This window comes from Olea europaea, chromosome 3, assembly GCF_002742605.1.
Source record: "Olea europaea var. sylvestris chromosome 3, O_europaea_v1, whole genome shotgun sequence".
Lineage (NCBI taxonomy): Eukaryota > Viridiplantae > Streptophyta > Magnoliopsida > Lamiales > Oleaceae > Olea > Olea europaea.
In genome coordinates, this window is record NC_036239.1 from 2,954,393 (window position 1) to 2,971,089 (window position 16,697).

General features: G+C 33.3%; 2 protein-coding genes across 4 annotated transcripts in view; one reads left to right on the top strand and one right to left on the bottom strand.

Moving 5' to 3' along the window:
- The first annotated feature begins 2,643 nt into the window (after positions 1-2,643).
- Positions 2,644-8,035, top strand: LOC111382032 (protein FAR1-RELATED SEQUENCE 11). Of its 3 annotated transcripts, none has more exons than XM_023005894.1 (5): positions 2,644-2,820; positions 3,556-3,685; positions 3,928-4,967; positions 5,650-6,093; positions 7,257-8,035. In XM_023005894.1, exons 3-5 carry the CDS (start codon positions 3,990-3,992, stop codon positions 7,875-7,877), a joined length of 2,043 nt encoding a protein of 680 aa, XP_022861662.1. In that variant the 5' UTR covers positions 2,644-2,820; positions 3,556-3,685; positions 3,928-3,989; the 3' UTR covers positions 7,878-8,035. The 3 variants fall into 3 exon arrangements, with proteins under 3 accessions (XP_022861662.1, XP_022861667.1, XP_022861672.1); XM_023005899.1 differs by having other exon boundaries at positions 2,645-2,820; positions 3,567-3,685; XM_023005904.1 differs by lacking the exon at positions 3,556-3,685 and having other exon boundaries at positions 2,645-2,820.
- Positions 8,036-13,827: 5,792 nt separating this feature from the next.
- LOC111376962 (cytochrome c-like) overlaps positions 13,828-16,697 on the bottom strand; it is a 4,634-nt gene continuing 1,764 nt past the window's right edge. Inside the window, exons 2-4 of the mRNA XM_022999976.1 lie at positions 16,528-16,623; positions 16,082-16,321; positions 13,828-14,163 (exon numbers count right to left, since the gene is read on the bottom strand). Coding sequence (XP_022855744.1) covers positions 14,071-14,163; positions 16,082-16,321; positions 16,528-16,623 — 429 coding nt within the window. The 3' untranslated portion in view covers positions 13,828-14,070. The remainder of the gene's footprint in view (positions 14,164-16,081; positions 16,322-16,527; positions 16,624-16,697) is intronic.

Consider the following 16,697-nt stretch of genomic DNA (forward strand, 5'->3'; position numbering starts at 1 on the left):
CCATTTTGTGTAAATCTTTCCATATTATGAATACTTCGAAGATTTACCTGTTCAATGACGTCTTGCGTGAGTTCTCCAAGCAATGCACGCATGGTTCGAGGACTCAGCTTCGTCATTGGTTCGTAACGACTGTTACTACTCTGATTTTGTCCATCTGTTCGTGGAGAGGCATGCTGCTCCTCATATCGCTCGATTACAGACTGGATTCCTCCCTGACTTGCTCCTTCCTTGTCGGATCTTTGAGGCATATTGTTTCTCCTTTTGTATTTTCAACACCTAACCCCACTGTCCCACTGGGCGTGCCAAATTGTTTCGTGCGGGTTAATTCGCTAACAATTAAAAAGGATCAGACGATTGTGTAAGGGACGAAACCTCTTGAGACAAAGTCCCAAAAAGGGGTGTTCTTTTATTGGCGATGAACTTTACAATTGGAAACAAAAAACAACGTGCCTCCAAGGGGCGCAAGTACACGAGTTACAGAAAGAAAAGTATTTAAGTCTAAAAGCTAAGGAAATAAAAATTACATATTTCTCTGTTCGAGAGTTTTGGATTCGGTCCTTTGCTTCTACGTCCTTTCTCCCTTTTATACATCATAGACGATCTCTTTGTGATTAACTACTCTGAAAACTGCTTGATCGTCCTATAACTACCCACTTTTTTTGTAGTGATCAATTTGTCATGAAACTGCCTTTTAACTGCTGCCATTATCTTCCATCGTTCAACTGCCTTCGATTGAATTCCTTGAGTTGTGGAACGTGATAGGGCTACTTTAACAACTGCCTTGATAACTGCATTTCTTGATAACCACAATGCGTTATGTTTGTTGATATCTTGGGCGACTTGAAGGTTTGGGCGAGAATAGAATAACAGCTCTGGGCGACCGTATGACGCTCCATTCGTTCAGATTCTGGGTGACTTGTAAACTTGGGCGATGGCGTTACCGCACCCTTGGGCCCCTTATTTGGGCCTTCACCTTGATTCGTTCGATTGGACTTCGTTCTTTGGGCTATCTGATTTGGGGATCCTCCAATTAGACTTTACTCCTTGGGCTGTTCAATTTGAACTGAATTTTTATGTGTCAACATATATATATATAATCAGCCACCTAATTGTTTGCATCTCCAATTCCAACAAGCAGCCCAATTCTTCTCTGTCCGTTTTGTATTTATTCAGCAAATAAAGGCAGCGTCCTTTTTTTCCTCTTTTTCCCCCAATTTCTGTCTGTATTTTTGCGTGTATCTATGGCTCTCAAATTAAACACAGATTTTTCTCCTAAGGCTTCTTCCTCAATTATTTCTTTCCCAGGCAGTCGCAATACTTCAGTAATTCCCACTAGTTGGCATGTGATAATCTCCAGCAGCTGCCAATGTTTTTCCTCAAAACCAATTCCAATTGATCTTTCCCTCCGGTGTCCTCCCTTCTTTTTTGTTAAACCGCCCACTGTTGTGTATATATTCATATATCAACCAAAGCAGATTCCAATTCATGGTCCAATTGAGGTCCAATTATTATTTTTTTCCTCAAGTCCTCACTTCTTTCAAATAATGCAAGTTAATCCTCGATACAATTTTATTTGTGCGGCCAATATCTTTGTCAAACTTCAACTTGTTTCAAATTAGTCCAACACTAAAAACAAAATGAAAATTCGCCTAAATTAAATAGAAATTAATAATTTGAAAATTTAAAAGTTTAATAATGTGACATAAATAAATATACAAATTGCACTTATCACAAAGCATTCATTGTTTAGTGGCTTTTTGAAATTTAAGAAAAAAATCACATTTTCTTCGAAGTGTATAAAGTGAATATATGCAAATTTACTAGCACTAGAACGATATTTAATAACTAATTTATAATTTTTTTAACCTCTCATGAGCTAAACAATTTTGAATTTTTAATAAAGTTTACAAAAATGCATATGTTGTACATCAACTTAAAATGTGAGTAAATTTATTTTGCTTTCAGTTACAATAAAATCTCAATAAATAAATGTTCAAAAAATATATAATTTTTGCCTAAACAATAATAATTTTCAGTTGGAATTTTTTATCCCTAATTTTTGCAATGCGCATGTTGTATATATTTTTCATTTTTATGAAATGTAATAATTTAAGGTTGCGATACTCTAATAACTTCTTTTAGAGAAACAATTAATAAAAAATAGAACTATCATCTAAATCATGATTATATTATTAAGTACTCATTGAATATATTCACCAGTAGGCAATTTCATCATCATATCATTTTCACTATGATAATTCAAGAGGTACTCGACGTCCAGAATAATATTTTTTTTTTTTTTACGTAATCTATTTGTAAATTAATAATTCATCTAGAATAATGTTTTTTCAGAGTCCGATCCCCTAACAATAGTATTTTATAGAGATTTTATTTTACGTATTTAAAAATGAGTATTTTTCTTTATTTGATTATTATATTTTCGATCATCCCCAACCCCCACCAAAACAACAACAACAACAACAACAACAACAACAACAATAATAATAATAATAATAATAAAAATCACAAATGAAAGGATGTTTGGTTCCAAGAATAATCATATCCTTTCGCCATAGGCCCATAACTGTTTGGACACGCAGAAGGCGCCAGATAATAAAGTGCGCCGTTTATATAAAAGGGGCTCATCACACTCCAGCGCAATTTAGGGTTTGTCGTCACTTCTTTCGCCCACGGATCAATTACTCGTCCCGGGATCGATTGAATCATACACATAGATTCATATTCATATCATCGTGAGATTCATCACATGAAGATTCACGATTCCAGAAATGAAAAGCGAGCTACCTATGTGTGAATAATGTAAGCAAGAATAAAATCTGTCTGTCTTTTTTTGCTTATTTTCTTTTTCTGAAAATGCGGGTTGTATGTGCAGAATTTTTGTTTGGATTGTTATTATTATTTTTTTTTTTTTGAGCTAGCAGTTTCAATAGAGTAGGACGGCCAGAAATAATTAATATAATTTGGTGTAGGTGTTGAACAGGAGATATACATATCGAAATTCTGTTTTGCAGATACACTTGTATTGGCTTTTAGGTTATTGCTCTAGCTACTGAAAATGCAGGTTTAGATTATATCTAGACTGTGGGGTCTTAGTGCAAAGATTTTATAGAAGTGAATGTAGGAAAACCTGAAGCCTGAATTTTTTTATTTTTTGACTTTAGTTCGAATTTTACTGTTGGGGGGTATATACATAAGTGAGCTTTTTGGTAGAAAGTAAATACGCTGTAGTTGAGATGAAGATATGCTTGAGGATAGAATTTCCACCTCTACATTGTAGATTCACATAATTACTACATGAATGTTATGCTATCATTAGATGTTTGAATTTCTTGACAAATTTGGGAGATGGACTCGTTCAATTGATGTGGACTGTGACACTGTACTATCTGTTGTATGAGATAAATGTCTCGTATTAGAAGGGACCCATTAATATGTAAGAGATTGTTGGATATATTTATGCATAGTTAGATATTATGAGTGACAATATGTATATTTACAAATGCAAATTCTTTATGAATTTATCCATGCTGCAAGGTTCTTCGAAGACCGAAAGAGAGCGGGGCAATTAACAAATATCTAGTAACTTGATTATTGATTAGTCATATCCAATACCTTCTGGCTTTGATGTTTAATGGAAAGATCTCAAGCGGAGACTTCGTATCATGTAAGAAATTATTCTTTTTCCTTTATATATAGATAGAAAGTGCAGTGTTTGAACTAGCTAAGGCCTAAGTGTAACTGATCATTATGCCACCTCATGAAATTTTCTATTTAACCCAGGAAGTTAACCCATTGTCGAGATAAATATGCTCTTGCTTTTGTTGTTTTCGTTTTTGAAAGCAGTGCATTTACTTCCTTTGTTCTGGTCATAGGAGTTGACAAAATTTCCCCCTCCCTTTTTCCCAGTTTCCACTTAATGATGATTTAAGGCCTATGATCTACATCAATTGAGGTTTGAGAAGACTACAATGTCTGAAGAGGCTGCACATATGATGCTGGTATATGATGATCCCTCGGATCAAAGATCCTTATCTTTGGAAGATACAAGCAGCGCCGAGGAATCGCCAGATGAAACAAGACTGTCCTTAGAAACAACAAACGATGCTATTCCATACATTGGGCAAAGATTTGTAACTCATGATGCTGCTTATGAGTTTTACAGTGAATTTGCAAAAAGGTGTGGGTTTTCGATTCGGCGTCATCGCACGGAAGGTAAAGATGGTGTTGGGAAAGGTCTCACGAGGCGTTACTTTGTCTGCCACCGAGCTGGTAATACTCCTGTTAAAACCTCAAATGAAAACAAGCCCCAAAGAAACAGAAAATCTTCAAGGTGTGGATGTCAAGCATATATGCGTATAACCAAGTCAACTGAATTAGGAGTACCTGAATGGCGTGTTACGGGCTTTGCAAACCACCATAATCATGAACTCCTAGAGCCAAATCAGGTGCGCTTTCTTCCTGCATATCGCACCATAACAGAATCTGACAAGAACCGTATCCTCTTGTTTGCCAAGACTGGAATTTCTGTGCAACAGATGATGAGGCTGCTGGAACTTGAAAAGTGCGTAGAGCCAGGATATTTGCCGTTCACAGAGAAGGATGTCCGAAATTTGCTTCAATCTTTTAGGAAAGTGGATCTCGAGGATGAGAGCATAGATTTACTAAGGATGTGCAGAAACATTAAAGATAAAGATCCCAATTTTAAATTTGAGTTTACTCTTGATTCCAATGGCAAATTGGAGAATATATCTTGGTCATATGCCTCATCTGTTCAGTCATATGAGATTTTTGGCGATTCTGTGGTGTTTGATACTACACATCGGTTGACTGCTTTTGACATGCCTCTTGGAATATGGGTTGGAATAAACAATTATGGCGTGCCATGCTTTTTCGGTTGCGTGCTTGTACGAGAGGAAAATTTGAGGTCCTTCTCATGGGCTTTGAAGGTAATGAAGTGACAAATATAACGTTTTTATGCTTCTAATTCTCATTCCATACTATCCCTGTAACTGCCATTTAATTTTTTCCCGAATAACTTGTGTGTTTTTCTTTCCTTTGGACTGGGGGAGGTTGCCAAGAAAAAAGTGACCGATTATGTGTCAAAATGGATATGTACATTCTTGTTAGTGTGAATCACTGGGTTCATGGTTTTGTCGTTGGTAGCCAATTATTTGCTTGTCTTGGATGGCAAATCCTCATACAGACCATCCAAGAACTTATGGGTTCTTGCAGTATTTTTATCTGAACATCTCAGCTATGCACTCTAGTGGGCATGAAGTTTACCCCCCATTTGCTGTAACCAAATTATCAAAAAATGAAAATGGGGTACCTCTTCTTTATTGGTGATATAATTTCACATGGCACACATTTTACACTATTTGAATTGGTGCAGATTCTTATCGTTGGCGGTAGATCTGAATCACCCCCAAATACAAAATAAAAATAAAAATAAAAATAAAAACAAAAACTGAATTAGGAAAATCAACATATTGAAAGAAAAGGGACTCCGAGGAAGTCAGTTTTATTGCTCCGCAGAGGTTAAATATGCAGACATTTACTTAATCTGTATCTCTTCTATTAGAAATTGTTTGCTAATTTTTATTTTTTTTTCATCATTTGAATGTGAAGGCTTTCTTGGGATTTATGAACGGGAAAGCTCCTCAAACAATATTAACAGACCAAAATATGTGTCTGAAAGAAGCAATAGGAATGGAGCTGCCAACTACCAGACATGCTCTTTGCATATGGCTTATAGTAGCAAAATTTCCTTCTTGGTTTAATGCTGTTCTGGGAGAACAATACAATGCTTGGAAGGCTGAGTTTTATCGTCTATACAATCTAGAAGCAATTGGTGATTTTGAATTGGGCTGGAGAGATATGGTGAATTCTTTTGGTTTGCATTCAAACAGGCATATAGCTAGTCTGTATGCATTAAGATCATTTTGGGCATTGCCATACTTGAGAAGCCATTTTTTCGCAGGAATGACCACACCTGGCCTCTCGAAGTCAATTAATGCTTTTATTCAACGATTTTTGAGTTCGCAAACCCGTCTCACACATTTCTTGGAACAAGTATGTTCTCTTTTCTCAAGCTATATGGTGATATTATATTTGTTTGCCATATCTCATTAGGATGTGTGTTGTTGGTTGACTATATATGAGTATTATATTGTTGGATGACCTAAAAGGCTAATATCCTTTACGTGGAGTTTTGTCTAGATAGAATAGTATCCTCTTTTATGGTATCCAAACCATTTTGTTATATGTTGGAGGGTAAGATTATCTTTCTTTGTCTATATCACTCGACGTATTTTCACATGAGTTAATGGAGTACATTGGGGATCTTAAACAACTCTGGCTTTTTCACTTTTATTGCTCGTACCAACCATGCACTGGATGGCTATTGATGTCTCCCTTTCATCTAATGTACAGAGTGAATTTCTGGAAATAAATCTGCTTCTAGATCAGAGATGGCATTAGTAAAATTTGCACCGATTCTTGTCAATGAATGGTATTACTTTCAATTTCATTGTATATTTTGGATCTCACCTAGTAACGAGAGAGTTTAATAACATATTTTTCTTGCACCGGTAAACAGTCTTTGCTTTTGTATGATTTTATTTGGTAGGATAAATAACTACTGATCTTTTATAGGAGTTGAAATTTGTGGTGTTTAATTGACTTGAATAGGCTTAATAGAAAAGCTAATGTGGAATGCCTTTTTTTGGTAACCATTTTCTTGGGGTCGTGAAAATGATCCGAAGTGTGCAACGTGATTGATATTTAAGTTATTAAAATTCTGCTCTAGGTATCCAAATAGCTTTAGAGGATATAAGACAAAGTTTGGCTCTAATAACAGAGGCAACGGTCATTTGTTCTTATTATTACGATAAATTCTTTTCCAAATTGCTGGTTTAAATTTTGTAACTCTTTAGTTTTGGATTGAATACTCCATAAGTTGAAATACAAGGAGAAATTATGATTCCACAAAATCTATTTCTGAGAATGCTATTGGACTGTTAGTGAAACAACGAATAATCTTCTAATCAGCCTTTCAAATAGAATTTTATTGAGAATTTAAATTTTTAGTAGTTTCTTCTTCATTTCTTATCATCTTGTTAGCAAGAAACTCTGTAACATAACATAAAAACTAGATTTTTGCCAACTAGGTTTACTAGAGGTTAGCGATAATAAATTTATTTTCTTGCTGCTGTTTGACATTGCTTTACAATCAGGTAGCCGTTGCTGTGGATTTTAAGGATCAAACTGGAGAACAACAAACAATGCAGCAGAATCTCCAAAACATTTCCCTGAAAACAGGGGCTCCCATGGAGTCCCATGCAGCTGCTGTTCTCACGCCTTATGCATTCTCGAAGCTCCAAGACCAACTCGTTATGGCCGCTCACTACGCATCATTTCAGATCGAAGATGGTTTCCTCATCAGACACCACACGAAACTCGAGGGAGGTCGAAAAGTTTATTGGGTCCCACGGGAAGGCATCATTAGTTGCAGTTGCCACCAGTTTGAGTTCTCTGGAATCCTCTGTAGGCATGCTCTTCGAGTTCTTTCAACTGGTAATTGCTTCCAAATCCCAGAAAGGTATTTGCCCCTGCGTTGGCGTAGAATCAATATGTTGTCCACAAAACTTCATCAGATGGCTCCAAATGACCATGCAGAAAGGATTCAATTATTTCAGAGTATGGTATCGACTCTCGTAACAGAATCTGCAAAGTCAAAAGAACGCCTAGATATGGCAACTGAGCAAGTTTCCATCCTTCTATCTCAGATAAGGGAACAACCGGTTTCTTCACTCGGGTTAAGAGAACTTTCCTCCCTACACAGGAATCTTACGTAAAAGAACATGTTATGTTGAACACTCGATAGAATTTTGTAGAAATCAGCTAGAAACATGAATATATACATATATAGGGGCTAAAGGCCGACTTGATACATGGGGCATGTGTTCATGATGGTTTTGGAGCTGCCTTGTTGGCAGATTCTATTTGCATTACATTTCTGGAGTTGTTACATAACATCTCGACAATACACACAGTCACACACTTGTCTTTCCTCAGATGGTGAAACGCCTATTTCAGTCAATATATATAAACTACCAGTGGAAACGCGGATATATTACTCTTTTTGTAATGCCACTTGAAACCAAGGAAATCGGGAATAAGCCTCCATTTGGTAAACTCAAAAATAATTTTTATATAAATATAATAAAAGAAATTGTAATAGATCTCACAATGTGTAAATTATAGTAGATAATAGTTATGAATATGGGGAATTTGTTAGAGTTTAGTCAAACAATGTTATTGATTAAATAACTTCCTTTCAATTTTTTTGAACAAATAATATTCAACTATTAAGCACAATAAACAAATAATGTCGAATATCATAAACACGCTCATTATTGGAAAAGACATTAACTCCCTTATCAATCCAATTAAATTTCTCAATTCAATTTTGGTCCCCAAAATCACGGTAACCCGATTTCTTCTCTTCAACCATTCTTGTTACTCTAAAATCCTATTTTTCATTATATTCTTCACCTATTTGGATATCTTTTAAACATTTATCATCTAGTTTGAAAGATTCCATTTAGATTTGAAGAAAAAGAAAGATAATTTTAGAAATCTTATATAAATTGTATGTTTATTATTGAATAATATTTAAGTTGGTGTTGTTTTTATACTTAGTATTTTATTATTATTATTATTTTTTTTTTTTTGCATTTTCTCAACTATTGGATGGTAATGACACTCCAACTGTTATCCGAAATATAAAATGTTACTCCAATCGTTTTTCGCTGCGTAAAACGGCACTACAGTCGTTATCTACTGTGATTTAATTTTTTTCAACGAAACAATCTCTAATAATTGACTACTGACGTGAGTAACTCGGAAAAATTGATCATGTTACAAAGAAATATTAAAATGACATAACTTTTATATTATCGAGATGGTGAAATCACAAGTTGATTAAATTAATGAACATATCTATCAACTTTTGTACATGTCATGTGCATATCACACCATAAATAAATACAACTTATTATTTTTTAGGGACACATATGGATCATGACTACTTACAGTCATATTTACACATGTAACAGCACATGTGTCGTTTTCATGCGACACTTGTACTGTTCAAAAATTTTTACCTATATTTAATCTTTTTCAATTAAATAATCTCTAATAACGGACTTCATAATGTATGTAACATAGAAATGTTGACAATATCATAAATAACAATTAAGATGACATAACTTTTATATTATCGAAATGGTGAAAGCACAAGTCATATGAGTCGATTAAGTTAATGAACATATTTTCTAAGTTTTGTACATTTCATGTGCATATTACAATGTAAACAAGTTTCACTTATTATTTATTGAGACACGAATGGGGCGCGACTGTTTGTATTCGTGTTTACAAATAGAACGATACAAGGGTTGTTTTCTTCTCAATAAAGGAACTTATGTCTTTCCGTTGAATTCTCCAATATTTTGATTTATTTTTAAGGCAAAGACATCACGCATTGGATCCCCTAACGTAAGTAAAATGAAAAGGTTATTCACATGATAAAGAACGATTGAAATGGCATAGATCATGTGATATCGAGTTGGTGAAATCATAAGTTATTCTATTGGTTAATTAAAATATAAATAATAAGCATATCTCTCGACTTTTGTAAATATTATGTTCATCTTAAAATCTAAATGAATTCAACTTATTGGTTCTCAGAGTCGTGAACAGGACATAACCATTTTATAATCGTGTTTACAAACAGAACGACCTATGGGTCGTTTTCTTCTTAGTAATGGCACTTATGCCATTTTGTTAATTTCTTCTATATTTTGATTTATTTTTCACTCAAGACCTCAAGCATTGGACCCATTAACGTGCATAAGATAGAAAAGTCAATCACGTGACAAAGAATGAGTTAAATGATTGGATCATATGATATTGAGTTGATAAAAACTTGAGCTATTCTACTAGTTCACTATAATATAATTGATGAGCATATCTCCCAACTTCTGTAAATATCGTATCCATCTTACAACCTAAATGAGTTTAACTTATTGGTTTTCTAAGCATGGATGAGTCGTGGCTATGTATACTCTTTTTTATAGAAAAACGACACAAGTAGCGTTTAACAGTTATTGTGTCGTTCTGTTGATTTCTCAAATATATTGCTTCTTTTCCAACATAGCAACCTCAAATATTAGATCTCCTAACTTAAGAAAGTTAAAAAGGTTAATCATAAGATAAAGAAAAAGGGTTGAATTGACATAGACTATACGACATTGAGTTGGTGAAATTACAAGTCATTGTATTGATTCGCTAGAAATTATAATCAATGAGCACATCTCTCAACTCTTGTAAATAGAATGTTCATATTGTAATTGAAATGAGTGCAACTTATTGATTCTCGAGACATGGATGAGTCTTGGCTACGTATACTCGTGTTTATAGACAAAACGACATAAGTGTCGTTTAATAGCTCTTGTGTTGTTATGTTGATTTCTCAAATATTTTGCTACATGTTTAAGAAAGTTAGAAAGGTTGATCATAAGACAAAAAACGATTGAATTGACATAGATTATACGACATTAAATTGGTGAAATTATAGATTATTGTATTGATTTGCTAGAAAATATAATCAGTGAGCACATCTTTCAACTTTTGTAAACGGAATGTTCATATTGCAATTGAAATGAGTTCAACTTTTTATTCTCGGAGCATGGATAGGTCGTGGCTATGTATACTCGTGTTTATAGACAGAACGACACAAATGTCATTTAACAGCTCTTGTGTCATTCTGTTGATTTCTCAAATATTTTCCTTATTTTCCAACGCAGTGACCTCAAACATGGATCCCCTAACTTAAGAAAGTTGGAAATATTGATTACATGACAAAAAACGGTTGAATTGACATAAGTTATACGATATCGAGTTAGTGAAATCATAAGTCATTGTAGTGATTCGTAGAAAATATAATTAATGAGCACATTTCTAAATTTTTGTAAACGACATATTCATCTAGCAGTTGAAATGAGTTTCGAGGTTATCTATACTCGTGTTTATAGATAGAACGACACAAGTATCGTTTCCTTTACAGTAACTGCACAAAGTGCCGTTCTAATGGAGAAATTATATTTCAATAACAGCACTTGTATCGTTCTTTTAGAACTTTTCATCTCAGTAGGGCAGAAGTATTGTTTTTAATGACCTTTTCATCCTCTAAGAGGCACTTGTTCCGTTTTGTTAGAACTTTTCATTTCAATAACAACACAAGTGTCATTCTCAATGATCTTTCATCCTCAAGTATTGGATCTATAAAGTACGCAATAAAAATAAATCATGTGACAAAGAACGATTGAAATGATGTAAATTATTTGATATAAAGTTGTTGAAAATACAAGTGATTTATTATTTTCAAAAAAATAAAAGTAATGAGCATGTCTTTTAATTTTTTTAAATATTATGTCCACCTTGCAGCTTAATTGAATTCAACTTATTATTTCTTGACTCAAGGACGGTCGTGGTTGCTTAAACTTGTAATTATAGATAAAATGGCATAACCGTCGTTTTATTAACAGCAACGACACTTGAGCTGTTCTATTGATTTCTCCTTTATTTTCGTTTGTTTCCAAAATTACGACCTTTAGAATTGAACACCTTAAATTGTATTGTTCTCACAATAATAATAGAAGTTTATATTTTGGTTACATCACGTATGCCGTCCTCTTAGAACTTTTAATTCCAATAACCGAGCTAATACCGTTCTCAGAGACTTTTCATCTCAACAATGACATAAGTGTCATTTTCATAGACAAGTATATTTACAAGCATAATGATAGCTGTAAAGTTTTTATAGATGTTCTCATCTTAATAGCGACACAAGTGTCATTTTCATTTCAGTAATGGCTCTTGTGCCGTTCTATTGATTTCTCTTATATTTTGATTTTATTTCAGCACAATGATTTCATTCATTCAACCCTCTAACGAAGCATAAACATGTTCATGTCAATAACATACGTTAGGGAGTTCAATATTGAATGTTGGTTTGTTGCAAAAATCGGATATAGATGAAACTTTTGGAACGACACATTTGTCGTTACTGTGGACATGAAAAAGATGCTTTTGCTATTATGTGTATAAATACAAGTATAAATAGTTACAGTCCGTATGTTCCCTAAAAATAATAAGTGAAACTTATTTATATTGTAATATGTACATGACACGTACAAAAGTTGATAAATATGTTTATTAACTTAATCGACACATATGAGTGTGATGGCTGTGCTTTTACAATCTCAATAATAGAAAATATGTCATTTCAATTGTTCTTTGTGACTAGTCAATTTTTTTGTATTATATACGCTAGCAAATCCATTATTAGAGGTCATTTTATTGAAAAAATCATACTACAGCAGATAACGAATATAGTATCGTTTTACTTTACAGATAACGATTGGAGTAGTGTTCTATATTTCGTATAGCAGTTGAAGTGTTATTACATCCAAGGGTTGCATATAAAACAAAAAACACACTGAATACGAAAACAATGCGAACTAAATATTGTTTAATAATAAAAATATAACATACATGTGATTTCTAAAAGCATCTTTCTTCACTCAAAAGATACCCAAAATAAGTGAAGAATATAATAAAAAACATAATTTTAGTGTAGCAATAAATGATTATTGAAGAGAAGAAAATATGTGATTATAATTTCGAAGACCTAAAATTGAAGAAGATAAAAATGGGAGGAAGAAGCCGTTATTTTAAAAAAAAAAAAAAATTAGAGTTTTAAAGTGAATTAGAAGGAGAAATGACAGGATCAAATGAGAAAAACTAAAGAAGAATTTTGTTATTTTGCCGACTAAAATATTTTACATTTTTCTATTTGTTTTTATTATTGATCAAAGGCCATTTAACCAAATAAATTGTTAAGTTAGGTCATTGGGCCAAATTTCCCCATTTAATTTTAACTAATTCATGAATCTTTTACAAATTTGTATCCAAGCGGAGGCTAACTTAAAAGCACCCCACTAATAAAATGGCCTTGCCGACAAGGAACCGGACGGGTAAATGATTATTGAAGAGAAGAAAATATGTGATTATAATTTCGAAGACCTAAAATTGAAGAAGATAAAAATGGGAGGAAGAAGCCGTTATTTTTATAAAAAAAAAGAAATAGAGTTTTAAAGTGAATTAGAAGGAGAAATGATAGGATCAAATGAGAAAAACTAAAGAAAAATTTTGTTATTTTGTCGACTAAAATATTTTACATTTTTCTATTTGTTTTTATTATTGATCAAAGGCCATTTTACCAAATAAATTGTTAAGTTAGGTCATTGGGCCAAATTTCCCCATTTAATTTTAACTAATTCATGAATCTTTTACAAATTTGTATCCAAGCGGAGGCTAACTTAAAAGCACCCCACTAATAAAATGGCCTTGCCGACAAGGAACCGGACGGGTGATTTTAAGCCCTGTTTGGAAGAAATTAATATCAGATCTTTAACACATTTTAATAAAAGCTCATTGAATTTGTGATTTGAAAGTTGTGGGTCCAATAGCATATGTTAAAATTAATCGATGAATTTAACATTGATTTTAATATAAAAATATTTTAGCAATGCCAAATTGGGGCAAACGAGCTGCAGTGTGTTCATTGGCGACCGCATTCTATGAGCTGGTGTTAAATCCGTCGTGTTTTTTCCTTCCAGTCGTATACTTACATACGGAACGTTTACTGATATTTAAGTCACCGTGAACTGTAAATAACTGATGAAAAATTATAGAGAAATTAAAATGAATTTGCAAAAATCGCTATCTATGTATCAGTTCAAAAAATCACGAGCCGTAGGCACAACAAAATCTTCCATTGTTGGCCTAAAAGCTCAACCAAATAAATAGCACAGTGCATAACTGTGATGCTCTTATTCAATAGACTTGCAATTCCTTTAGCAAAAATTTCCCAAATGACACCAATCTCCCCGTGTTTCATAAGAAATAATTAAGCTAGAAGCTTCAAGCAGTTGCCTCCTTGAGATAGGCTATTAGATCTGCACGCTCTTGAGGCTTCTTCAGTCCAGGAAAAACCATCTTAGTTCCAGGAATGTACTGTGCCCAAAAATATCCATTTCAAAATTAAGCAAGCATTATTTCTACGATAACAATACTCAAAACACCAGAATGGGATTAATGTTGCTCGCAAAATAGAGGAAGACAAACATCATGTAAACGATACAAGGGAGACAATTTCTATGTTAAGAACAACACACGTGCATAAATACTCGAACACAAAACTTATATCCAACAACGTATATATCATGGGAAGATCAACAATCCCTCTACTACTTTTTGCAATATATGCATTTAATATTATATGGCGAAAAAGTAGAAGGTATCTTACAAACATATGACCTAAGATACCAAGAAAGGAAAACAAAGAAACAAGAAAGTCATTCAATCCAAACCTTATTCCTTAAACTTAGTATCGACCAAACTAAACAGTTTTTTTTCATCAATTCATCAGTCCAATGCTTCATCTACAGTGAAAAGGTCATTAAAACCAATATTACTCTGTCTGCTTATCCCCCATATAATATGTTCAATGCAATGCTGTTGCACCACTGACGAGATAACAATTTCTTTTAGTCTATGCAAAACAAGCCCCAACTATCTTGGAACTTGCATTTGAAGTCAACACACTTTTTGATCAAGTCTTATTTATGTGCCTAGCGTAACTATGCATATGAAGATCCTCTAGGATTTTATTTTAAATAGGTTGAGTTTGGACTTCAGAATGGATTTTAAATTCATTCAATTTAGCATTTTCACCTCCCTGGTGCACCCTTTCCCAAAATTCAACGATAGAGAAGAAAAAGATAAGAAATAACCGGATGTCATAAACAGGTTTAAAACTCAACATTGGAAATTAATACACATGCAAAATTAAAAACACTCCCCCATATCCAAGGTGTAATTACACTTCATGTCCATATTTTCAGACGTTATAATTTATACAACTGTACACAAAGTTCCACATTAAGTCTCCATAAACAATAAAAATCACTCCGTGTAGTATGTAATTGCATTTCATATAAACTAATAGTCAAAACTGCAATTTACAAATCATATTTCATTAGGATGAATTCATCTTTGGATGTTTATTCAAGTTTTGCAATTTGCAAAGTTAGTCCAACTAATTTTCATAATCCTAATTTCATCATTATATGTACTTAAAATTTTCTTTGATCTGCATTTGTGATTTCATCATTTCATGTTTTGGTTTTTAAAGTAGAATATTGCAGTTTCAGAATTAAATCTTATGGTTACTTTTTATAAACATTCTTTAGTATTTTATGTTCCTAGCTGCCTGATTTAGAAAAAATTGCTCATGATCTGTAACTGGTTAAAGAAAGATCCTGTTTAGATAATTTTATCGCAGACGACTAATAATAAAATCCTTGTGAATATGAGAATACTGTGCAAATTATGTAATGTAATCGAGTGCATTGTCAATATCATAGAAAATATTTTCTCAAGCATTTACAAGCAAGGTGCACTCATATCAAGTTCTAAAGCTAACCCCACCTTTTGCCAAATTTAGGAAATTAGACATCCTCGTACTGGAGAACAGATGTCATATTCAAAATGAAGAAAATGTAATTTAGATACTTCTCATTCAAGACTAAACAAAATATATTTTTGCTAACATTAATGAAATAGAACTCGGGAAACTGTAATTCTCAAAAACAGTATTACACCATATCTAGAGAATGCGTTCAGAAAATTATATACATATGCTAAAGTTGAGGAAATGACTCCAATTATGTGCCAATCATAAAATGATAAATCTGGCTGAAATCCAAATAAAACCGTAAGTCGTTTACCAGGGAATCAAAATTCACTGATTCAAAGTAAATATCAATCTTTGAAATAAAAAGAAAGTGTGAATAGCTTCAAGAAAATATTTGTTGCAACTCTCATTTTAGACAACTAATGGAATTAAATAAACACTTAGATGTCCACTGACCTTCTTAGGATTAAGCAAATAATCATAAAGAGTATTCTCTCCCCAGGTTACAGCCATGTTCTTGTTGGCAGCAGAGTACGAATAACCAGGGGTAGTGCCAGATTGCCTTCCAAAAAGGCCACTCAAGTTAGGACCTGGAGATTCAGAAGCATGAGGGACCCTCAACAAATTAGAGAGAACAAATGGAAGTGAGAACAGAATCAGCCAAAGCACAACTATCTTCTGTATTAAATAATAACATTACAAGGAGGGCAAAATATTCATTCCACAAACATAAACATGCAAATATTCAGCCAACTACTGATGAGTGAACTAAGAGAAAGTTAACAACAATCAACCTATTATCTAATAAAAAGCCTTAGATGTTGAACCAAAAGAATAAATTAATTCAGCCAACAATTAGTGGTTATCTAAAAAGGAGAACTCAACATAATTTGGCCAGTTACCTGAACAAAGACATACATGTTAAACTCAAACATATCCATGATGTAAGGTAGATTGAGACCTAGATTACTATAAAACTCAGAGGGTTGACAGATCTTCTATGTAGCACAAGGAACATGAACGTTATGAGGATGAAGTATGAATTTCCCAGACTTAGACCCCAAAAAAAAAA

Coding starts and splice junctions, on each gene's coding strand:
- LOC111382032 (XM_023005894.1), top strand. CDS start 3,990: ATGTCTGAAGAGGCTGCACATATGATGCTGGTATATGATGATCCCTCG. Junction 4,968..5,649: donor CCTTCTCATGGGCTTTGAAG/GTAATGAAGTGA, acceptor TTGAATGTGAAG/GCTTTCTTGGGATTTATGAA. Junction 6,094..7,256: donor TCACACATTTCTTGGAACAA/GTATGTTCTCTT, acceptor CTTTACAATCAG/GTAGCCGTTGCTGTGGATTT.